This window comes from Sturnira hondurensis, unplaced genomic scaffold (genome assembly GCF_014824575.4).
Source record: "Sturnira hondurensis isolate 20B ecotype Veracruz unplaced genomic scaffold, ASM1482457v3 Scaffold0001304, whole genome shotgun sequence".
Taxonomy (NCBI): domain Eukaryota; kingdom Metazoa; phylum Chordata; class Mammalia; order Chiroptera; family Phyllostomidae; genus Sturnira; species Sturnira hondurensis.
The window spans coordinates 5,604,636-5,629,129 of record NW_028073935.1 but is presented as its reverse complement, the minus strand read 5'-3'; the positions used below and the strand labels follow the sequence as shown (position 1 = coordinate 5,629,129).

At 42.0% G+C, this 24,494-nt stretch overlaps 1 protein-coding gene across 3 annotated transcripts; it reads left to right on the top strand.

Moving 5' to 3' along the window:
* The first annotated feature begins 6,402 nt into the window (after window positions 1-6,402).
* IRF4 (interferon regulatory factor 4) lies at window positions 6,403-22,831 on the top strand. Of its 3 annotated transcripts, none has more exons than XM_037070448.1 (9): window positions 6,403-6,470; window positions 7,776-8,050; window positions 9,433-9,619; window positions 10,424-10,512; window positions 11,176-11,317; window positions 13,410-13,517; window positions 16,032-16,385; window positions 19,749-19,861; window positions 21,835-22,831. In XM_037070448.1, exons 2-9 carry the CDS (start codon window positions 7,832-7,834, stop codon window positions 21,976-21,978), a joined length of 1,356 nt encoding a protein of 451 aa, XP_036926343.1. In that variant the 5' UTR covers window positions 6,403-6,470; window positions 7,776-7,831; the 3' UTR covers window positions 21,979-22,831. The 3 variants fall into 3 exon arrangements, with proteins under 3 accessions (XP_036926343.1, XP_036926336.1, XP_036926344.1); XM_037070441.1 differs by having other exon boundaries at window positions 11,173-11,317; XM_037070449.1 differs by lacking the exon at window positions 13,410-13,517 and having other exon boundaries at window positions 11,173-11,317.
* Window positions 22,832-24,494: the final 1,663 nt, after the last annotated feature.

Genomic DNA, 24,494 nt, shown 5'->3' with positions numbered 1-24,494 from the left:
CATTGCACTACAGGCACCCTGACCCTTGTGCACTCTTGCTCCTCTTCTGCAATTACTCCTCCATCCACTCCTCTCTTGTACAAGCATTCCCTTACTCTTATCTGAGTTCTCCTAAGACTCCTGGACTTCCTTTTCTCTGCTACCTTACCTACACTACAGCCAGGCAATTCTTCCTTCAGTACAATGCTTATCTTGTAACAAGGGAATACGAGCCATGGTGATATAAAGCCTAAGGAACCAGCACATAGTTCTCCCTGTACCCTTTCTGTATGCCATGGAACCAGGAACATCTTAAACAGATGCTGCTCTGCTGGCCTGCATTCTCAGAGTAGTGATGACCAGCAGTAAATAACTCATGTGAACAAGCAGTAACTCTGTGCGGTTGTAATCCCCTGAAGTTTGGTGATTTGTTACCATAGCATAATCTAACCTTTCCTGAAGATACACTGGACTGCCGAGAGTGCCCTTGGGTCTCAGAAGTAACATTTCATATGTGACAAGTGATGGGATGCTGTTTTACAATGTTCAACTGAAAAGGAAGTTGATGAACTTTAGAATAACCCAACATTAAGAACTTCTACCAATGGGAGGAATTAGAGAAAGTTTTCTGCTTTTCACCTCTTGCTTCGATTTTCGGAAAATTGTCCAAAGTTATTGCAAAACTTTTACATTTTTGTTGGCTTGGTGAAGGGAATTGGCAGTATCAAATGGTCCCTTTTTAAAAGCCAAGTCACTGCTTATGTAGAGAGAAAGAAAATGTTACAAGGAGACTTCTTAGAATACTGTCAAGAAGAGGAGGCAAAACAGGAACAGTTGTTTGTAAACCAAGGGAAAGGAGATAACGTTGCCTTAGTGTCTGATTGTGTGACCTTTTATTTCATAATTGACTAAAATGACAAGTCCAATTTCCTATAAGCCTGGAAATGGGTTATTTTCTGTGCCTAGGAGAAAGCCATGCATGTCAGCTCTGTACCCTAAAAATAATTCACAAACTAGCCCTGAACAGTCCTGTTCTGGGAATGCTCAATGGGGCAGCTCTCCAAAGTTCTTTCACTGAAGAAACTCAGAGCACTTTGAAAATTAAATTAGGGATTTCTGGTCAAGATGGGGGCATAGGTAGACACACTTGCCTCCTTGCACAACCATGAAAAGGATTACTACTAACCTCAAAACAGAAAACACCCAGAACTGCAAAAAAATCAAATTGTATGGAGGTCCAACAACCAAGGATTTAAAGAAGACATATTCATCCAGACAGGTAGGAGTGGCAAAGATGGGGAATAGGAGCAAAGAGGATGTGGTGTGCTGGCAGCAAGGTGGCAGCCAGCAGAATAGGTGGTCCCACAATTGGGGTACCTTGGGAGGGAGTCCAAGGCCAGTACTGGCAGCCCAGGGGTTCAGTGCTGGAAAAATAAAGCTTCATAACTCCTGGCTATAAAACCAGTGGGGGTTCGGGTGGTGAAGGAAACTTCCAGTCTCTCAGGAGAGTCCATTTAAAGGGCCCACAGGGTTCTAGAACGTATGCAAACCCATCCACTCTGGGAATCACCACCAGGCCAACAGCTAGAGGAGTGCCAGCCACATAGGTGACTGGAGTCAGGGCAAGTGCTGAACAAGCCTCCAGCAGTCAGGCAACAGCATTTCCCCCTCTCAGACCCCTTCTCCACATGCAAAACCACAAAGTAATGAATCAAGCTGCCCCTACGCTGGAAATTACCTAAGGCTCTGCCCCTTACAATGTAACAGGTGTGCCAAGATGAGGAGTCCAAGAAACTCTACCTAATCCAAACAAACACAGGGAGGCTGCTAAGTCGAGGAGACAAAGAAATATGGCTCAAATGAAAGAATAGAATAAAACCACAGTAAAAGAACTAAGCAAAATGGAGATAGCCAACCTATCAGATGCAGAGTTTAAAACACTGGTGATAAACATGCTTAAGGAGCTCACTGACTATGACAAAAGCATAAGGGAAAAAATGAAGGCTACAATAAGTGGAATAAGGAAAAATCCACAGGGAACCAACAGTGAAGGGAAGGAGGCCAGGGTTCAAATCAACAAATGGAACATGAGGAAGAAATAAACAGTCTACCAGAACAGAATGAAGAAACAAGAATTTAAAAAAAAAAAAAACAAGAGAGAATAACAAGACTCTGGGACATCTCCAAACATGCCAACTCCCAAATCATAGGGATACCAGAAGGAAAAGAGGAAGAACAGAAATTGAAAAGTTATTTGAAAAAAAATAATGAAAGACAGCTTCCCCAACCTGGTAAAGGAAACAGACATACAAGTCCAGGAAACTCAGAAAAGTCCCAAACAAGTTGGACCCAAAGAGGACCACACCACAACACACCATAATTAAATTGCCAAAGGTTAAGAATAGATCATCTTAAAGGCAGCAAAAAAAAGAGAGTAACCTACAGAACTCCCAAAAGACTACCAGCTGATTTCTCAAGAGAAACTTTGCAAGTAAGAAGAGACTAGCAAGAAGTGTTCAGAGTGATTAAAAGCAAGGACCTACAACCAAGATTACTCTATCCAGCAAAGATGTCATTTAGAATTGAAGGACAGATAAAGTGCTTCCAAGACAAGGTAAAGCTAAAGGAGCTCATCATCAACAAGCCCTTATTATATGAAATGTTAAGGGACTCATTTAAGAAAAAGAAGATCAAAACTATGAGCATTGAAATGACAACAAACACAACTATTAACAACTCAATCTAAAAAACAATAGCTAAGCAAATAACTAGAACAGGAAAAGAATCATAGATATGAAAATCATCTGGAGGGTTATAAGTGGGGAAGGGGAAGGAGGAGAATGGGGGGAAAGGTGCAAAGATTAGGAAGCACAAATTAGTAGGTACAAAATAAGCAGAGGAATGTCAAGAACAGTATAGGAAATGGATAAGCCAAAGAACATATATGCACGCCCCATGGAGATGAACCAAAGGTGGGGATTGATAGAGGGAAGCAGGGTACAAGGTGGAAGGGTGCAAAGGGGGATATTGGGACAACTGTAATAATATCATAAATAAAACATACTTTTAAAAAAAGAGAAAAAGAAAATTAAATTAGGAAGTATATGCAGCCCTATAAGAAAGTCCAGGTTTATGTGCCCTATTGCTGGTAACATAGAATTTATCACTTTACAAAGAAAGTCCAACTCAATTCCTTTAAACTGTTGTAGTATAAGCATTTAACATATAATTTCATCTCCAGGGTATTTCATCTTAACTCTCCTGTGTAAATAGGTTACAAGGTTAGATTTTTTCAGAGGGTTACATATTTGAGTGATGGCTGAGAAGCAGCACCCATTTCCCCCAATTTCCTTAAAGTGAATATAGCTTTGTGAAGAAGAGTGAAGTGAAGACAAGTGGTTAGTTCAGTGGCTTTGAAAAAAATGCAGCTTTTTGTACTTTGAATTTACCATAACCAAAAGGCTACTGGGCAGCTGTTAATGGTTCTAAGTCAGAGCAGAAAGAAGAAAACAGTCATTTAGGATTGAAAGAAGGTTCAGTGGTTACCTGCTGCCAACTTGCATGTCACAGATGAAGAGAATGAGGTCAGGAAGACTGCATCTCATCTTACCCATGTTGATTTAACCATGGAGTGCCAGAGTGGAATGAAAGGGCCATCTCCAGGCTGACAGGCCTCCACTCAGAGGCTGATTCTGAAACATGATTGCAACCTTCAGCCAAATACCAATAGACTAGAAGAAAGAACAACTGGTCAGAATGTCTTTGGGCAAGACATTTGGACCTCAGTGGACATCTCTGATCTCTTTCCTTATCTGTAGAGTCAAGCTGAATATTGCCTGCCCTGCCTACCAGGCATTTTTGTTTGAGAGAGCAAATGAGATACAGTCTATGAGACTTCCCTAAATGTTGAACCACAAAATAATGGTAACAATCCTGATTTGTTAAACACTTGGGATGTGCCAGGCGTTGTGCTAAGCATCATCTCATTATCACAGCACAACAGGATTTAAGAAAGCCATTTCCTTCATTGAACATGGGAAGGTAAGACTTCAGATAAATAGTTCATCTATGATCTCACAGATTTGAATGAGGTCTAACTGATTCTCCTACCCAAGCACTTAATTATCCATAATATTATATCAGTAATATATCAATAATAATGATATAATAGTAATAATACTATAATGCTATATAACACCATATAGTGTATATTACTACAGTGTGCTGGTACTTACTATACTGGTACCATATTACTGTGTTACTATAGTACATAGTATAGTACTATATTGTATATTGCATAGTCATATTACTAATTCTGTAATAATATAATAATACACAAATTGTATAATAATACCACCATATAAGATTATTGTGAAGTAATTATTTCCATGTTCATGTGAGGTAATTATTACCATGGTCAATGGTAATAATTAACAGTGCATACTTATATAACCAAAGAGCAATAGAGGAGATATTTATCCTATATGAACTACATCATAAGTTCATATAGCCCCCTTGACACCTTTAAAGGATGAAATTAGTGGTAATAAGAGCACCAAGAGTTTTAATAATTATAATATATTATTGCTTGTACTCACCTCATCATAAAAAAATCACTTAGAGTAGATCAATATGACAAACGAGTAAACCAGGAGATGGCGTTGAAGATTAGCAATCACACAAGGCAGACTGGTAGAGTCTCAGAAAGTTTCATACAATGACTGTTGTTTTGAACTTCTAAAAGCAGATGAGTGAGAAAACTGTAGAAACGAACTAAACCTGGTGCAGAGGACACACGTACAAAAGCATGAAAAGCTCTGGTTTGCCATTTTTGTTCTTAGCAATCTTCTTCTGCCTGTTGTTTATTAATACTTTGGGGAAAAGAAACTCACTGACTAAAATGTAATGCAACACAAAGACAGCATTCTTCACTTTGCGCATGGAAATATTCCAAGTTCCTAGAGCAGTTCCTGACAAGTAGTAGGTGCTCAAAATGTATTTGTTGAATGAATAAACCCGTGAAAGAACAAGAAAGGAAGAACAGGTTGTGACCAGAATTTTCTTTGAGCAAAACCCTGTTGTTTATTACATAGATTCTGATAATGGAAAATTTACTTGGGTGAATATATGTCATCCTGTTAATTTCTGAGAAAGTCCATATGCTTTAGGAAAAGTATACCTAATCTACGTCTCACTGTCTGTTTTTTCTAGACTAAATTTAGTGGGGTTTTTTTGGAGGGGGGGGTAGGAGACATTGACCCAACTTATGCGATTAAAAGAAAAACTAAGAAATAAATGAAATCAAAAGCTTTTCAAAAGTTGTGAGGTGACCTGGGGTGATGGTGGTCTAAAATCATATAGAAACTGGTGAGCTGAAGGTTTACCTGAAATTGCTAAGTAAATAAACATGCTCAGTATATCCAAAATGGTGTGGTGAAAGTTTAGTGGGCAGATGTCCAGGGCATTAATTTTTATATAATGGACATCTGGGAAAATTAAGTAAAATTTCTGGTCCACTTAAAAATTATTTTTATTCTGGACATTTATACTCCACTAGTAAATTGCTTCCTACTAGGTTGAGGTTAAAACTATGTCATTTTAAGCTGAACTTCAGTCCAGAAGCAAATATTCACTCAGAGATTTCAGGATCCCTCCCTCACCTCCATGTATCTGTAATTGAAACTTTGAGGACTATGTATTGCCTTCTGAGTCACTTCAATTCACCAGCTTAATAGATGGCAAAGTATGAGCATTTCAAACATGCAAACAGTATTTGAACCACAATTTATAGTTCAAGGGATCTGGGCCATTTTCTCTTTCTCTCTCTCTCTCCTTCCTTCCTTTCTTTTTGTTTTTCTTTTTAATGAGTACTCTGTTCTCTGTACATCGCAGAGGGGCAGAGTTCTTGAAGACAGCGGCAGGATGAAGGATGCCCCCCACCCACCTACAGTTCTTCAGTATGGACAATTCCTCGGTCTTTGGTTACGTGCTCTGCAATCAATGTGCCCTTCGCATCAGATTCCCGCTCCTACACATCCCCCACTTCCCGCCCTAACCGCGTAGCAGTAGTTCGGGTGTTACTAGTTATCCACCGGCCTCCAGCAAGTCCTGGAGCAGAGGCGAGGTCCCTATTTCGCGCCTTGCCTCTCGCAGGAAACCACCTTGAATGAGGGTCGTCGAGGCCGCGCGTTCCCGACGCAAGTAAAGCGAAGAGGGTGGCGGGGGGCGCCGGAGTCACCCGCCCAGCCTCGGCCGACCCTCGCGTGAGGGAGCCCCCAACCCTTGGCCCTGGACTCGCCTGCCAGTCCCTGCTCTCAGCTAGCAGCGGTCCCTCTCCTCCTCGAGGAGGCACAATCGGCCCCGCCCTGACCTAGGCTCCGCCCCAGCGCGGCTTTTAAGCTTTTAAAGTTCCTCTTTCTCACCTCGGAGTCTCAGTTTCACGACTGGAACTTGGGACCCGCTGCTGCCCCCAGCTCCTAATTCGGGGCAAGGTAAGACCTGGGGTCGGGCTGGAGCTTAGATGTGAGGCTGGCATCACAGAGAACCCTGAGCGAGAGGCCAGAGGTCCCCGGGACAGTCTCGAAGGGCCACACGAGAGACCCCAGCTTCGGAGCCGAGAGAAAGTGCGCTCCTCTTGAGGGAGTCCGAACCCCCACCCTGCGTGGCCGGGGCCCAAGGCTTTTGTGCGGGCTCTGTGGAGGGCCCCCGGGGCACTGCCCGAGTGTCTCCACCCGCTCACTCGGCTCCCGTGTCCCGGCACTGTTCCGGGCGGCCCAGCGCCGGCCGGGACAGCGCGCAGGCACCGGCTGTACCAGATGGGAGAAGGAGATTGTTAGGTCCTCAGGAGTGGCCGAGACCGGGCCGTCGAAGGCACCCACTCGGGGTGGCAGTATTCCCCGAAGGGGAGAGACTCTTACTTTCGAGGCCCCTTCTGCTCCTTCGTAAAGGGTCCGAACCCCACCGCAGCCTCCGGCGCGTGTTTCCCTGGCTGGTGTTGGAGGAAGAGGAGCTCCAAATTTGGGGTACTCGGGGCCTGCGTTCTGCTGCCCCAACCCCAGTCCTTCCCCGTCATTTGCACTCTCCACTGCCGCTGTCCTGCGCAGGCCTCCAGGATCAGGCTGACACTACACGCGCCACCAGCATCTCCCGCTACTTGGCTACGTACGGTCCTTGCCAAGTGCCTGGTCACTGCCCTGGTTGCCCTCAGAGCCCACTTGATTCTTGCTCTTTGGCGAGGGCTCAGGGCTACTCTTGAGACAAACAGTTCTGGTGAGGGGAAAAGCCCGGAGGCGAGTTGGTGGATGCTGAGCACCTGGAACTACCTAACTGCAGGCTGGCCCGCGTGCAAAATTGGCGCGGAGTGTGAAATGGGGAGTAGGCAAGAGTGGAAATTGACTGTGGGGGCAAATGGGCTGACAGTAGATTCGGGGTGGACAAAGAGGAGCAGTATGAGTGAGTGTGTAAACGGGGTGCCAAGAAGGGCAGAGGCACAATGAGTGTGCACAAAGGCTAGAGTTGTGTGTCTGGTCTCTGGAGTGGGTAACAAGAACGGAGAATCTACAGGACAGGGTAGAAAAATAGATTCCCCTGAGGGCGCGCTCGGGAGGAGACAGGATAGGATTGTGCACGCCAAGGGGACGAACGCAGGCAAGGAACTTTGATGACACTGCTTAGCGCGCGCCTCTCCACCTCGAGACTCCGGGCCTCGTGGTCATAGCCAGGGCTGTTTGGGACAAGGTATCCTGAGCGCTGTGCTGCGGTCCTGAAGGATGGCCTTTCTCTCCCCTGCGGCGTAGAGTGAGTGCTGGAGGCAGATCCTGGGCGTGAGAAGGCGGCAATCGGCGCGCTGAGCATGAACCTGGAGGGTGGTGGCAGCCGTGGTGGAGAGTTCGGCATGAGCTCTGTGAGCTGCGGCAACGGGAAGCTCCGCCAGTGGCTGATCGACCAGATCGACAGCGGCAAGTACCCAGGGCTGGTGTGGGAGAACGAGGAGAAGAGCATCTTCCGCATCCCTTGGAAGCACGCGGGCAAGCAGGACTACAACCGCGAGGAGGACGCTGCCCTCTTCAAGGTTACACACACGTGGGGAGCCCGCGGTCTGGATGGGGGAGGGCCCCAGAGAGCCGAATCCGCTCTGTGGTGAGCCCAGTCCGTGCTCGGTGCGCCCGCCTGGTGGTTCTCAGAGGGGAAGTTACAGGCACAGGACCAACTGGAAAGGGTGGTCCCGGGTGGGCGGGCCTGGAGACAAGGGAGCATCAGGTGTCTAAAGGCCGAAGCCCCGAGAGGAGGGAAGTTCGAGCTTCTCTAATGATTTCAAAAACAGAGAGGACCAGGTCTGGATCCCGAATGTGTAGTGTGAGCAACATCCAGGGAGTCAGAAACTTCCAGCAGCAGGGGAGAGCACCTGTTGGCTCTATCAGGGCAGGTCACTCAACTCAGGACACTGGCTTGAGTGTCTGTGGCTGTAATTTTGTGGATTTCTCTGCTTCCACTGTGCCTCCATCTGTACCCCTGGGTCCTTCCTCTGATTAACTTTTGTCTCTCTTCGTCTCTCTCTCTCTCTCTCTCTCTCTCCCCCACCTCCGCCCTCCCCCCCCCCCCAGCCCTATGGGTGTGCTGGAGTCAGTCTGTTTTTGTCTCTTTCACTCCGTTTCCCTATGTTTTCACTACTTGTCTCTCTCTGTCTGAATATTCTTTTTCCTTTGGTTCAATGTCTCTGGTGCAGGCTCTCTCTCATTCCACCTCTCCTTGGGCCCTTCCGTGTTTCTCCCTCTCTATCACTCTGCTTCTATTTGTCCGACTCCCTGTTTCCAAGCCTCTCTCTGGAATTTTCTCTATGTTTCAGTCTCTCTCACCAATCCCACCCCTATCCCCCAGCCTTTGGGGTTTCTCTCTTTCTCCTCCTCTATCTCTCTGCCTCCAGGATCACTGTTTTGAGCCTCTCTCTGGATCTTTCTGTCTGTGTGGGAGCTTCCCTCATGACTGTTTTCCCCTAGAGAAGTTGACTTAGTGAACTGTGTATAAGGGCCCAGCCCCACCACCTGTGGCCAGAGCACATGTAGGGGACTTCCTCAGGGAATTTGCTCTCAGAATACCTCAGATTATCTGACAGACCAGATGTGCTCCATTGGAGAAGCTCATCCCACAGCTCTGCCCCTAGTTACAATCCACTGTGCTTTAGAAACTGGGTAAGGAGTTCCTTCCCCAGGGCTCCTTTACCTCTTACCTGCAGTTCACAAATGCTTAGAGACTATTCAAACCACATATCTTCAACTCAGCAATGATAGAGACCAGCACTGGACACAGAAGATAACTGTATGTTTGTCCCACATTTTGAGTGACAGTGTAAATTTGAAGCACTGAAGCATCATTCTTTTCTTTAGAAATACAATTCCCAGATTTGTTTCTTAAAAGATCTGTATTTTAACTTTTTTTCCTCTTCTTCCTCACCAGGCTTGGGCGCTATTTAAAGGGAAATTCAGAGAAGGCATTGACAAGCCAGACCCTCCTACCTGGAAGACACGTTTGCGATGTGCTTTGAACAAGAGCAATGATTTTGAGGAGCTGGTTGAAAGAAGCCAGCTGGACATCTCAGACCCCTACAAAGTGTACAGGATTGTTCCTGAGGGAGCAAAAAAAGGTGGGGCTTCCTGGTTTGTAACCACAGAATATTGACAGTCAGACACTTGTAACACCTTCATTTCACCCTGGAGTTCATTTTTCTATTTTTGTTTTTCCATAGCCGACCTGCCATCTGCCTCACGTTCAGGCCCAGGAGGCTCACTGTCCAAATTCTCTGGGTCATTCATTGAAATTCTTGTGGTATTAGTGTAGGGTACTTTCTCAGATTCCACCTGCTTGTATGCAGGTGTGTGTTTGCATGTGTGTGTTTTCCAGTGAATTCTACTAAGTTATGGGCCCAATTCCCCAACAAAAAAATGGAAAACTTGTTCAAAGCTTTGCTTATCTATCAGTCTTACATGATTAACTTTTTGTAGAAGGGAAGCACACATTCATCAACATATTGCTACTATTTATAAAAATAAAAATGTCAACTTTTAAGGTGTACTATGGTCAGCTAGGCTGCTTATTAAGATTCAGATTTCCTCTTTCCAAGATTCTGACACTGTGTCAGAGTAGAGCCCAGGAATGTGCATTTTAAACAAACCCTACAGGTCATCTTATTTGCATAGTATTTTGCTGGTAGAGCCCTTTCTGTCACACACAGGTGCATTCACACACAGCAAGATTTTTGTAGAAATAAGCTTAATAGAATGAACAAATAATTGCCCAATAGAATTGCTGAAAAAAAGTCTTAGAATTTGTCAACACTATTATGCATTCTAAGAATTAAATTCTCAGATATTTTTCTAAGATTTGATGCTTAGTTTTATCAGTTCCTTTTTCACATTGTGCCATTTCCCTTTTGCAAAAAAACACATAGGAGCAAAGCAGCTCACCCTAGAGGACCCACAGATGACCATGAGCCACCCCTACACCATGACGACGACTTACACCTCACTCCCAGCTCAGGTATGGTAGAAGGCGCAGGGCTTCTAGAAGGGAAGGCTGGGAAAAATACACAAACAATAAGAACAAAAAACTGTTCTTGCTCTTAGTCAAACAACCATACCAAATCCCTGGTCAATGAATGAGTGGCTCACTTTCAACCTCGTGTTGCTATTGGTGTTGGTTTTAAGCAGGAGAGGAGTTGGTGTGTCTGCCTGTTGGTACATACTTCCACTACTGATTCTAAAATCTTCTGGGAAACAGACCTATTGTGGAAGTTGAAGATTTTGGAAGTAGTACTTTATATCATGTGAAACCACAGGGCAGCTGATCTCTTTAGACTTTTCTGATGTGAATTACAGCTCTGTTGTATTCACTTTGGTGGGGGAAAGAAGGCTAATTTCCTCACAGCACTTTTGGTGCCAGGTTTAACCATATGATGAAGCTTTACACAAATCATTACTTTAGCACACTGTCTCCACTGTGCTTATTTTGATTCTTTGTGGTTATTTTTCACCTAGAGTGATGAGCCATTCACTCCAGAGTCTTTCAGATGATAAAATGATTGGGCTGCAGCCAGTGAATAGATTGCCTGAGGAGTTTGGGAGGATATGAAAGAATCTCCTCCCATTTCCCAATGCTAACAAACTGTCTTTGCTGATCTGGTTGTTTTCATCCCTTTAGCAGGTTCATAACTACATGATGCCACCCCATGACCGAACCTGGAGGGAGTATGTCCCTGACCAACCCCACCCTGAAATCCCTTATCAATGTCCTGTGACGTTTGGACCCCGGAGCCACCACTGGCAAGGCCCAGCTTGTGAAAATGGTAAGGACTGCCCTGGGGATGGTTCCTGTTGCTGCCACTGACCCAGCAGAGCAAACCTGGCCAAAGGGCCTTGGTCTCTCCTGATCTGTCCTTCTGGGCAGGACTAGAGTCTTTTCCCTTATCAGGACTCCTGGGAAAGACTTCACAGGCAGAGGAGGAGAGTTTTCTCTCTTCTATAGGATGATGGTAAGGTCCTCAGAGGAAGGATGCCAAGGTTTACTAACACTGGGTCTACCACGTGCCAGGACCTATTCTTGTAACTACCTTATGTGAATCTTATTTAAACATGACAAAGATCATTTCAAGTAGCTAAAAATGGTTCCATTTTTATAGAGCGGTTTTTAGCTATTCACACAATAGGCTATAGGAGAGTGAAGCTGCTGTTCTGCTGTGGATCTGCTAACTCTAAAGCCCAGCCTTCCCCTTAAGATAGGAAATGTCAGATGGCAAACTGCTTAGCTATGTTTTTTTTAAATTATCTGTTCAATAGGTTAACATTTTTTCTACCTTGTTGAATAATCTTAAGCTTTATTCTTAATTCTTGGTAAAAAAAAAAAAAAGTAGATTTTAGCAATCTTCCCTCCTGGATTGTCCCTCAGTGTTGGCTGAGGGCCACACAATTTCACTGATCTGTTTCTGTCCACAGATCTGTCAAGTGGGTTTACTGAAGCTGTGCCCAACCCCCCCCCCCCCTTACAGGGACGCCAGGAGATCACTGAGCTAGTATATTTCACTTAAATAGTCGTGTGCCCATTGTAGTCATTCTTGGGATTAGAGGTGATAATAAGAGGGATCAATAAATAATACTTAAAAGAATAAAAAGTTTCCACAGGGTATGTAGTGCTGGCTTTGGACCATTCTGGATTGTATGTGGTTCCATGCCTGTAGGGGTTCCCCAGGCTTCAAGAGGAGATCTTGCAGCAGAAGCACAAGTTAGTTAAGTGAAAAGAAAATTTCAAATGGTATGTTCAGTGCAGCCTAACACATGATCTTAGAATTCTTGAGTTAGTTATTTAAAGAGAAATCCTGAGAAGGGTCAACATATAGAGTCTTTTGTACATTTTAGGACTATCTGGTCAGTTCCTCTTTTTCTAGTTATGTTCCAGTCACTGTTGGATTATGGCATTGAAGAAGTACACCATAATTTAAGGTTTGCATTGAGTAGCATGTTTACAAAAGAACTCATAATTCAGTTTTATTCACTTCTCAGGAATAATTTGTAGCAAAGGTTGGTTTTTCATATGACAGTTGGGTGAATCAGTGAACATTAAACTTGTTTTGAAAATTCAGACCAATGTCCAGTGCATATGGCTCTACTAAACTAATATTCCCAGTAAAGAGACAATGCCTAGAATTGTGCAAAAAAGATGAAATAGGCAGTCATATGTTGAAGCATTAGGTGACATTAAAAATAGTGCAAGGTTTTAATTGGGCTCTTTGGCCTGAGAAATCTTGTGGACCTGAGTTCTGCCTTCGACAGTTCTGCCGAGACAGTTCTGGACCTTCGACAGTTCTGCCAAGAACTTGCTGTGTGAACAGGGGAGAATCACTCTATCTCTCTGAGCCTCAGTTTCCTTGTTTATCAGTTATGGAGGGATGTTGATCAAAGTGTACAGTCCCCCAGTTATAAGGTGAATACGTTCTGTTGATCTAATGTAAGGTTAACAATACTGCATGATATTTTGATATTAAAAGTTGCTGAGAGAGTAGATCTTAAATGTTTTCAACACATACACAAAATGGTAATTATGTGTGGTGATGGAGGTATTTACTGAGAAAGAAAGAAAGGAAGAAAGAGAGAGAGAGAGAGGAAAGAAAGAAAGAGAGAGAGGAAGGAAGGAAGGAAGGAAGGAAGGCAGGAAGGAAGGAAGGAAGGAAGGAAACAGAGGGAGAGTTCCAAGTTTCCTTCCAAAGCTGTAAAGAAGCTCCTTCCTCCTCTGGATTTGGTTTTTCCCATAGGACTTTTAGCTTCTTTGCCTGTTGAGAGAGCCTATGGTCAGCTCTGGAGAGCCAGCCCATGGCCCTTTATTCCTGGATTTGGTGCAGGCCTCTCTATGTATGGATGAACTCTGACTTTTATTTGCAAATACAGGTTGCCAGGTGACAGGAACCTTTTATGCTTGTGCCCCACCTGAGTCCCAGGCCTCTGGAATCCCCATAGAGCCAAGCATAAGGTCTGCCGAAGCCTTGGCCCTCTCAGGTGAGTATGGCATATGGTCTGGAGGCACCCACAGGTGGCCTGTCTCTGCAGAGTTCACCCTCACTTTTGGGTAGAGTTGATGGGGCAGTTGGTGAGCACAATTTGTGGGTACTCACTCCTCCAGCTGGCACTTGGATATGTGTGGACACATCTGAACTCCCCACCTCCGTGAATGAGAAACAGCATTAGCAAAGTTAGCACTGAGAAGCCCTATGCTTCTGATTAGCACTATGATTCTGATTCAATTCTATGTGCTGGTTGAGTCATTTTAAGTTCTCCATTGGCATTTATCTGAATTTCCAAGAATACTCAAACACTCCATTTCATTTACCTAGGGCCCCTCTTCAGCTAACACCTCCACAGTGTAGTATAATTTCTTAGAAAACAGCACCAGGATTTCTCATTGTGAAAAGCTGATCACTCTTCCAGGTTTAGCCATAAACAGGTCTTTCTCATCAGTGTTCTGGAAACATTAGTTCTGGCTGCTTTGCATTCACTGCATTTGTGTGAGTATTGTGGTCTTTCTCTGAACTTTGATATATCTTGCAAAAAATGTTTGGATTAGATCTGATATTTAAAGTTTCTCTTCTGAAAGAATCCTGGAACCTCAGTCTTACCTGTTTTAAGGAAGACACCTCAAGTATACTAAGCCTACTGATGAATATACATTTATTTTTTAGATAATGTGTTGGATTGTTTAAGAATGGGATTTGTATTTATATTAAAAATGGAAAGCTTAAGCCTCTGGTTCCTCTTGTGTCTCCCCAACCCAACTCTACTTCTTTAAAAATTAGTGATAAAAAACATAAACTAAATCCTCAAGGTTTTTCAGGGAGTCAAGGGTTTTGGGTACCTTTCTTTCTCTGAGGGAAGCTGGAGTTTCATGATTTAGTTCTTTTTGATTCCAAAGTTTTGAATGAGGCTGCTGCCTCCCCTTCTGAGAGGCTCCTGAGTGATGGAGGGGAGGAGGTTTTCCAAGCAGAAAGTCTTGTGTTTGCTTTTGGCAACTTTCAAACCCTTTCTTGAGCTCCTAAAACTTGTGTGAGTGCCTGAAAAGTAGGAAATAAATAGCTATTTATATCACTGTGACCTCATGATTTCTGGTGACATTAAATGAAATGAAACCTGCCCTGCAAGTCACCTCTAATGGCCAACGCCCACTCTCATCAGGCTGCGCCATCAGGCTGTGCCATCGAGCTGCTCCCAGCCAGTGGAGAATTGACAGTTATGCAGGTTAAGTTTACAAACCTACAGTTGAAAAATAAGAGAGTTTTGTGGATTTTTGTCCCAGGCATGAATAATACAGATTAATTGAGTGCATTTATTAGAAAACTGCCACTCCCCTCCCTTGTTAAGTCCCCCGCAGTTACTGATAGGAAGCTTTTTTTGCATTTCAATTAAGGGCCCTTTGCAAACCTATCTCTGTCTTTTCAGTCTGTGAGTCATATTTTAAAGAAGGTTTTGAAAAGATCAAAATTGCATAAATATGTTCATCCTGTTTAATATTTTGGACATTGGAACTTCTCCAATGTCTCTCATTGTCTGTGAACCTCCAGGAGGGAGAGAAAGGTATGCAGCATGTAATAGACTTCCTGACCCTGGAACTCTTTACTTTCTACAGAGCAAGTTGGGGTATCAGTGTCCCACCAAATATTCTTTGTTTTAGAGTTATTTTCAGACTTAAACACATAGTCTACTGGGATTTCAGCAGACTTTACTCCCAGAACATTTCTCTCATTTATTCTTTTCTTTCCACATGAATTAATTTTATTATACAGGTAGTACATACATAGTGTGAAAACTAATGAAAAATAAGCATCACATTCCCACCACCCAGAGATCACCACTGTTAAGGCCTAAGTGCTTAGCCTTCTTGAAACTTTAGTATATACATATTTTTAACCTTATGACATCACACTGATATTTTAGGGTAGTTTCAGATGTGTGGACATATTTGTTTTTCCCCCTAACACATCATTATGCTCTTTTTTCTTTTTGCTAGTAAAAATTAAACTTAGGGTTTACTTTCTCCAAAATCGAAACTGAGTGCCATGCTTAAAGATAAATTTTTGTTCACTGGTACATAATTTAGTTTTTTAGACATCACCACTACCATCATCACACACACAAAAATGACATAGGAAGTTCTTAACAGTAGTGCTTTCTAATACAAGTCAAACATACTTTGCAGAAAACTAATGAAAGTTTTGCTTCCTTACCCTCTCAAAACCCGTGGTCCCATAAATTTGGAAAATGTTAAGTGAGACAACATCAAATTGATTTCTTGTGGAACTTCTCCAATGTCTCTCATTGTCTGTGAACCTCCAGGAGAGAGAGAAAGGTATGCAGCATGTAATAGACTTCCTGACCCTGGAACTCTTTACTTTCTACAGAGCAAGTTGGGGTATCAGTGTCCCACCAAATATTCTTTTGGCTGATAGTCTGGCATCCTGATGGGCATACAATGCTTCTCAGTCCTTTGGCACTGACTGACCCCAAATGTTCTTTTTGCAGACTGCCGCCTCCACATCTGCTTGTATTACCGGGAAATCCTAGTGAAAGAGTTGACCACAGCCAGCCCTGAAGGTTGTCGAATCTCCCATGGACACACCTACGATGCCAGTAACCTGGACCAGGTCCTCTTCCCATACCCAGAGGACAATGGTCAGAGGAAAAACATCGAGAAACTGCTGAGCCACCTAGAAAGGGGTGTGGTCCTCTGGATGGCCCCCGATGGGCTTTATGCCAAAAGACTGTGCCAGAGTAGGATCTACTGGGATGGACCCTTGGCACTGTGCAGTGACCGGCCCAACAAACTGGAGAGAGACCAGACCTGCAAGCTATTTGACACACAGCAGTTTTTATCAGGTAATGCACCTAATTATCTATTAGAATCTAGTGCCTCACACCACAAGCCTTACAGAAAGAGAATAAAGATGGTGATGGTATGTCTGCCACAATGGTCAAAAATAACACATCACTCCAGCCAGGCAGAGGTCTTCCTTCTGTTAACCCCTGAACCTACCAGGCATGATCCCAGAATATGTTTTTTGTTTGTTTCACTTCCCACCTCTCCTTTTGCTACCTGCTCCTCTCCATCAGCAGAAGGGTATGAAGAGGCGGGAGATTGCTCAAGGGGACTACGGTTCAGGCTGATGACTTGAACTTCTGCAATTCCACGGATAGTCACCTAATAATCCAATTCACACTTTATAGGCAGTCTTATCTCAGCAAACATATCTGTTGATGTTTCAGGTCTTTTAAGGTTCTTAGGAAAATTGCAGCTGTTAGAAATGTATCATTACCATTCTTGGTTATGAGATGTGTCATCGTCATGCAGATGCCCTCCCGTAGGTGGGCCACAGATTAGAGTATGTTGAACTGATTTTTCAAAGGGAAAATTATGAGAAGGCTGTAAGTTATCTCTATGATATATGTGTTTCAAATCATATTTTTCAGAACCAGTGAATTTTGTTTTCCTAGTTTTGAGTTCATGACAGTTAAATTAGCCCTGGGCTGGCTGCTTTTGTGAAACCACTGGCTACATTATTATTGAAATGAAACCACTTCATCCCAAGTGTTCATATGGAGTTTGATATTGACCCTGCCTCTTTTGGAAGCAGAAAACTGTTCCAATCTGCCCGATGACTGCCTATCCTTTCTCTACCTTACCCTTAACCTATTTTTAAGTGCCCCCTTCAGAAACACCTTATGTTTTGGGGTTTTCTTATTCCTCTCCTTCACCCGAACATGCATCTTAATTCAGTTCCCTTGAAATAAAAATATGAAACACCTCTGTGCTCTGGCACCATTAACATTCACCCAACCTTTTGGGTTTAAGTTGCCCAAATTTGCTTATGCTCATTCAAATTCTCTTTCGGTGCCCCCAAACAAATATCTCCCTAGATGACTAACCCTTCCCCAGAGGTGTGACAAGAAGTAGAAGGAGAACTGAGTCTCTGGTTCCCCAAGGCAGCACCACGGGTGAGAAAGCCACATGGGTCTGAGTGACCCTCCCTGAGCTGAAGAATTGCCTCTAAGCCAGTGTTGTGACTGTCCTGGGGCTCAGCGTGGTGATCATGATATGGCCCTGAGCCACTGAGGAGTGCCCCATCTGTACCTTCTTTTGTGCAGTGGAGTCTGAAAGAGCCTTCCAGGTTTGGATCTTCTCAAAGACTGTGGGTCTTGGTCTCTTTGGATCCAGGGGATACTGCAGGGCTAGGGCTTTAATTAAGACACCCCAGGGAAATAACACTTGATTCTGAGTTTCTCTCATGGTGCATGTTTTAGGAAAGCAGATTCCTCTCATTCTAACTAGGCAATGAATTCTTCTTTGAGTCACAGTGAACTGTGAGATGGATACAGTGAAGAAGCAGGCAGGCATGACATGCTAGCTACCAGCATCCTCAAGCTGTGAATTCACTTGCCTAGAACTTAGTATTTATCTGTGAACAAGAGTTGTTTTGTTTTCTTTTTCCTTTCTTCTGTAACCAGGAGCCATGCTTTTTGTCCACAACAAACTCTTATCTTGCAGTAGTCACTAAGGTGCAAGGAGGGACATGTAAACTTGGAAACTGTAGCTGTATGGACCAGCTCTACCTAATCACAGAGGTTTTCATGTTATCAAGCATCTGAGGCATGATTTTTTCAGAGAATTGTACCAACTGGCCATTCTGATTAGCTTGTGTAGGTGTAGCCGGACCTCCATAGTGTAAATACCTTTTATATTCTGACTAAGTCAGTTAGGTTTGATTTGAATTCTGAAAGATAAAAAAGCAGGAAGTCAAATGGTCCAGTGAGTTAGCTAGAAACTTCTCTTCAGTTGAAGAGAACAGTGGAAATCTTTGCTATCTACCCATTCAGGATTTGCAGACTGCTAGGGACAGCCCCCAAAGGCAGAGCTCGAGGGTGTGGATCTGATAAAGATGCAACTCGGTGCTGTTCCACAGAAGTTGTAGCAGAAATTGTGTAAGCACGTTTCTTTTGTAGAAATGACATTTGAATCTAGCGGAAAGAAGAGGAGCAGCTAGAGGCATGAGTTATCTTGAATGTGGGTGAGGGGTTGAACACATCTTTCCAACAGTACTCTATTCTCTGTTTTGTATCCTTAGGGTAGGAGTGGCTTCCGGTTCTCCACATCCACATATGTGGGGGCCCTTCCTGCTTCATTACTACCCTTCTCATCTCAAATCATTGTCTGTCCTAGAAGACAGGTGAAAAGTCCACCCAAAGTCACACAGTTTGGGTCTAGTGCCAAGTAGGGTGCAGCTGCCCATACTGCCACTTAGTCTCCGAGATAACATCAAGCATTTTCTGTGGGGCCTGAGTCACATAGAGGTCCTAGGTAACAGATATGGGATTATGAGAGCTCAGCAGTTTTGAGACGAGGTTTTTAAGTAATACTGGGACAAGTCAGAAAATTCTGATGTTTTTAAGAGAAAATTTCTTTGTGTAAATTATTATCTTGCCTTAACATAGCTACTAGATGTATTTCCCTTTTGCTTCCTCCTTCACTCCTTTCTGCATCCTCATGGGCCCAATACTGCAAAGCAAGCTTCTTAATCTGCAAGGTGTATTCCTCTTGAACAACCAAGTGAGGCCTGGAGCCCACTCAGCAAAAGCGCACATATGTTCATGTGTATATGCAGTTTTCCAATCTGGGGTCTGCAGGTTAAAAACCTCACTTAAGAGAAATAAAGAGTGCTCATTCCTACTTTTTTCCTATTTATTTATTTATTTATTGTTCAAGTACAGTTTTCTGTCTTTTATTCCCATCCCAGCCCACCCCCACCCCAGTGCTCCCCACCTCCCTCCCATCACCCCCCGCCTTAGTTTTTGTCCATGTGTCCTTTATCCTTGTTCCTGTGAATCCTTCCCCTTTTCCCCTGAAATTCTCTCCCCTCTCCCCTCTGGTCCCTGTCAGCCTGTTGTGTATTTCAGTGTGTTTGGTTATATTTTGCTTGCTTGTTTGTTTTTTTTTTTGTTTAGGTTCCTGTTGAAGGTGAGATCATACGGTATTTGTCTTTCACTGCCTGACTCAGTATAATGTTTTCCAGATCCATCCATGCTACTTTTGTCTTCACAGTCAACATAGAGCTCTAGCAAGAGCTCCCGTTGCTCTTGCTTCCCGTTGCTTCCCGTTTTAACCTGATGTGCTCAATGATGAAGGTTCTGAACATGTTTTCTTTTTCTTTCTTTCTTTCTTTTTTTTTTTTGATGGGGTTTCTCCAGAGTTGCAAGCCTTTGCTCACCATGGCCGACCCCTGCCAAGATTCCAGGTAACGCTATGCTTTGGGGAGGAGTTTCCAGATCCCCAGAGGCAGAGGAAACTCATCACTGCTCATGTGAGTATTCAGTCACATTTAAATATTTGCCCCCCTGTTCATTAAGAGTAGTCTTCCATTTAGAGATCTCTCAAATAAAAAATAAATATCAAGTGACTTGGGAAAATAGGGAGGGAGGAATTGTGATCCAGTGAGCAATGCAGGGAGTGTAGCCCAGAGACCCTCATCCTATTCCCAGCCCCAGAAATCTTCTCATCAGAAATGGGAGGTTGCCTCCAACCATGGGCTGCATTTATTGCATCTTTTTTATTTTTCAAGAAAATTGTCATATTCCCATTTTATAAGGATTTAAAATGATGGAAGCCCTTTGAAATTCTCCACATTTAATATTACTTTTAAAACACTATCTGATTTTCATTTGATGGAGAAGTTTTTTTTCCCAAATGGGAGACTGTTTATTGACTTTTGTATTTTGTAGGTCCTTCAAATGTTTCCTAAATTCTCTTTTATTATTAGATTTTTTCAAAATTATAATTATTGGAAACCAAAAGCCATGTGTTATTTGGAGAAAGCTAAATCTTTCAAGGAATGCAAGTAGATCAGACCAATGTAATGTTCTATAGCAGAATTTAAGTTAGGTTTGATTGTGGCAAATGAACACTTTTTTCATAAAATAAAGAAAGAAAAAAGTTTATATAGATAACAGTTAGCATTATTTTGCCACAGAAAAGAGTTCTGAATACCTAGGACTTTTGAATTTGAAAACTTTGCATTGCTATATATCTTCAAGGATTATGAATGGGCCCAGATAATGACTAGCAAAGGTAAAAAATCATACCCAATAATGTAAAAATTCAGGTCATATTTTAGTTCTGATAATGTTTCTTATTGAAAACTAAAATAAAACACTATCCAATCTTTAACATGCAGTCCTCCTTCTTGATTGTAAAATCAAAAACCAACCCAGTAAACAAGAATATAGTGCCATAGACTTCAGACTTTTCTCATGAATCTGCTCCAATGATGATAAAATCATCGATGGAATCTTGTTAATAACTGGGATTGTTAAATGACTAAATAAACCTGGCATTGATAAATAACATTTAGGAAACTGGTGGTAAACTCCCAAATCATCTATCTGACTTTGAGTGTTTTGGGATGCACTCTCTCTCCTGTAAGTCAGGCAAGGGGGGGGCGGGGGGGAGGTTCCCAGGCAAGGACCCCCGAAATCACCTTGTATGGCGCAGAAAAGCAAAATAAATGTGTGTGCACCCAAGAGTTTCTATTCTTTTTATTGTAGATTTAATTTATTCTAGGTAATTTTTGTAAGTTACTCTTAAGTTGCTACATATCAAATAATATAGAGGCTCAATTTAATAGCACAGTTAACTGAAAGCATTTAGTTTTCTTAGATGTTGTAAATTCAGGAAGAGCTGAAAGTCAAATTTTTGTTTGGTGAATGCAATCTACAATAATAACCAAGCTAGATGAATTTGGATCAATTAAATTTTATTTTCCCACAATAGCAGTTTTGTTGTTGCTTTTGCTTCTTTTTCTATTCTCTTTGGTTTAGAAACATGCAGATTACCTAGGTCATACTGGAATTGTAAACTGTTCAGGATGAGCCCCCGCATCCCTGTCAAATTGAAATGGAAAAATAAACTCATTGGCCTAAATTATACTAAATATTACCTCAAATTTCCTTTTAATTTGGTTATTTTACCTGATTTGTTTCTGTCTCAGTTAAATGTAAATTTTCAGCAACAGATGATTTAAAAGTATCAGCTTTAACTTTAATTTCAGTTGAAACCCACAATTAAGTATGTTCTGTTTAGATGTAAGTATATGGAAGGACTAACAAAAATTAGTTCTTCAGAAGGCTCCAAGTATAAAGTTTTTGAGGTGTTGTAGCACCTAACTTTGGACTTAACTTTACTATACACCATTATATATATTGAGTTATTTAATAATGATCCAATTGCAGGATGGTAAAAAGAATATCTTAGTAACATGTTCTTGAAATCTCATTAAAGGTTGAACCTCTTCTAGCCAGACAACTATATTATTTTGCTCAGCAAAACAGTGGACATTTCCTAAGGAGCTATGATTTGCCTGACCACGTTAGCAGTCCGGAGGATTATCACAGATCTATTCGCCACTCTTCTATTCAAGAATGAAAATGTCAAGTGATTTTGTTTCATTGTAAATATCTGACTTTAACAATAACAGTGGATCGAACACCCCTCTTTTTATTTTGATAAACTTGGAAATTGGAGCTTCAGTTCAACATGTGAGGAGAATGTCAGCAAGAATGTGTGTAGAAAATCAACTCCATCTAATGCACAGATGAGCTTTTTCCAAAAGGAAGAACAGTCTTTAGGGTCTTCTGTAGATTGTTATCATTGATGATAACTGTGAAATTTAACCAAAGGTTGTGTTTACATTTGCTTAAATACTATCTTTTATTTGATATGGATAATTTCTTGCTTGAAGACTGAGAAAACTTGTATTTCAGTATTGACCACTAATTAGAGTTATGAAAGTGGTTAAGTGTTGTACTGTTTCTCAGGGAAGTAAAATCTCCATTTGAGGCTACTCTGCCCACAAAAGAAATGGGTTAACACATGTAGGAGATATTGTTGTAGGAAACGCCTGTGTATAGAAGCAAAATCTTCAACTGAGGTTGGGCCACAGTGCTTCCAGCTTTGGGGTGGCTCATCTCACCTCCTTGCCTGGGTCTCACCCTAGAGTAGGCTCCTAAGCCCTGCCTTCCACTGCCCTGTTTGCTTCTCCTCTTGGGGTGCTCTTGGAAGCCACTTGGTAGACTTTTGTTGCTATTTTCCTGAGCCAAAAAGCATTAGGGCTACCCATGAGTTGTACTTTTCCTTCAATCTGGGTAAAATTGCTACAATACATTATATGAATTTTAGAGCTTTAGGTGTACAATGTTGTAATATGACATCTGTATGCACTACAAAGTGAATGATCACCCCCAAAAATCTAATTACCATCTTTCATCATGCTATTGAACCCCATCACCGATTTCACTTCCTCCCAACCCCTTTCCTTTCTGGTATCCATCGGTCTGTTCTCTGTGTCTAGAAGTTTGTTTTGTTTGTTTGTTTGTTTTGTTTTCAGATTTCACATATGAATGAAATGATATGGTGTATGTTGTTCTCTCTCCGACTTATTTCACTTAGCATGATATCCTCAGGGTTCATCCATGTTATCATCAATAGTATGATTTCATCTTTTTATGGCAAATAATATTTCCTTTTGTATATGCAACACCTTCTTTATCCATTCATTTACTGATGAACACTTAGGTTGTTTCCATTTCTTGGCAGTTGTAAACAATGCTGCAGTGAACATAGGGAGCATGTATCTTTTCAAATTAGTGTTTTCATATTCTTCAGATAAATACGAACAAGTGGAATTGCTGAGTTATGTGGCAGTTCTACTCTTAATTTTATGAGGACTCTTCATACTGTTTTCCAGAGTGGCTGCACCAATATATATTCCCAGGAAAAAAGGGTACAAGGGTTCCCTTTTCTCCACATCTTTGTCAACACTCTATATTTCTTGTCTTTTTGATAATAGCCATTCTAGCAGTGTGAGGTGGTGTCCCATTGCAGTTTAATTTGCATTTCTCTAATAATTGGTGATGAACATCTTTTCTTGTGCCTGTAGGTCATCTGTATATCTTCTTTGGAAAAATGGCTATTCAGATTCTCTACCCATTTTTTAAGTGAGGTTGCTCATTTTTGTGTCGTTGAGTTGTGTGGGTTCTTTGGCTATTAACCCATTGTCAGATGTATGATTTGCAAATATCTTCTCTCATTTAGTAAGTTGCTTTTTCATTTTGATGGTGCTTTCCTTCACTGTGCAGAAGCTTTTTAGTTTGATGTAGTCCCATTTGTTTATTTTTGCTTTCGTTTCCCTTGCCTTTAGAGCCAGATCCACTTGAGTACTACATTTTTATCTGTCCAACAATCTAGTAATAATTAAGATGTTTTCAATTCTTTTGTCTTATTTTATAGAAATTTTTGCTTAAACTTTTTTTTCCTAAAAAAGAAAAAAGAGATCAACAATCCAAGTACAAAAGATGTATTTTTGAACCTCAGTGACATTTCCCCTCTTATCCTGTTTGTTTTGTTTGGCTATCAGTGAGTTATCCATGACAACACTAAAAAGAAGGAGCCAGTGCTTTTTGAATTGGTGAACTCTGTTAGGAAAGATGATGACAGGATTTCACAAATTGCATAACTGCAGACTCAGTGGGCTGTTTTTGCTTATTTTGTATATTATATGCTTCCTCATGCAAATAATGGTTTGAGAGGGCCTTAATATTACTGGGCTTTTTCCAAATACATCTTTTTATAGAATCATTAAGATCTGAACTTGCTTAAGTAAACCTGATCACTTATTTGTTGTTTGTTTTTGGATACAGATATTTAAACTATAATGTTAGTAACTGATATTTTTGTCATACTACAAAATAATTGCTATTACTTCCAGGCTCAGCAGACGACTCGATAGTTCTCCAATATATGCCACTCTTATTCTAATCTATATTTTTTAGTTTGTTCAGCAAACTGTATATATCCCTGAATTAGAAAGATTATAGCATTTATCCATTTTGGTGAGCAATGAGGCATTGGAAAATCACATCATTTTCTTCATTTTTAAAAGA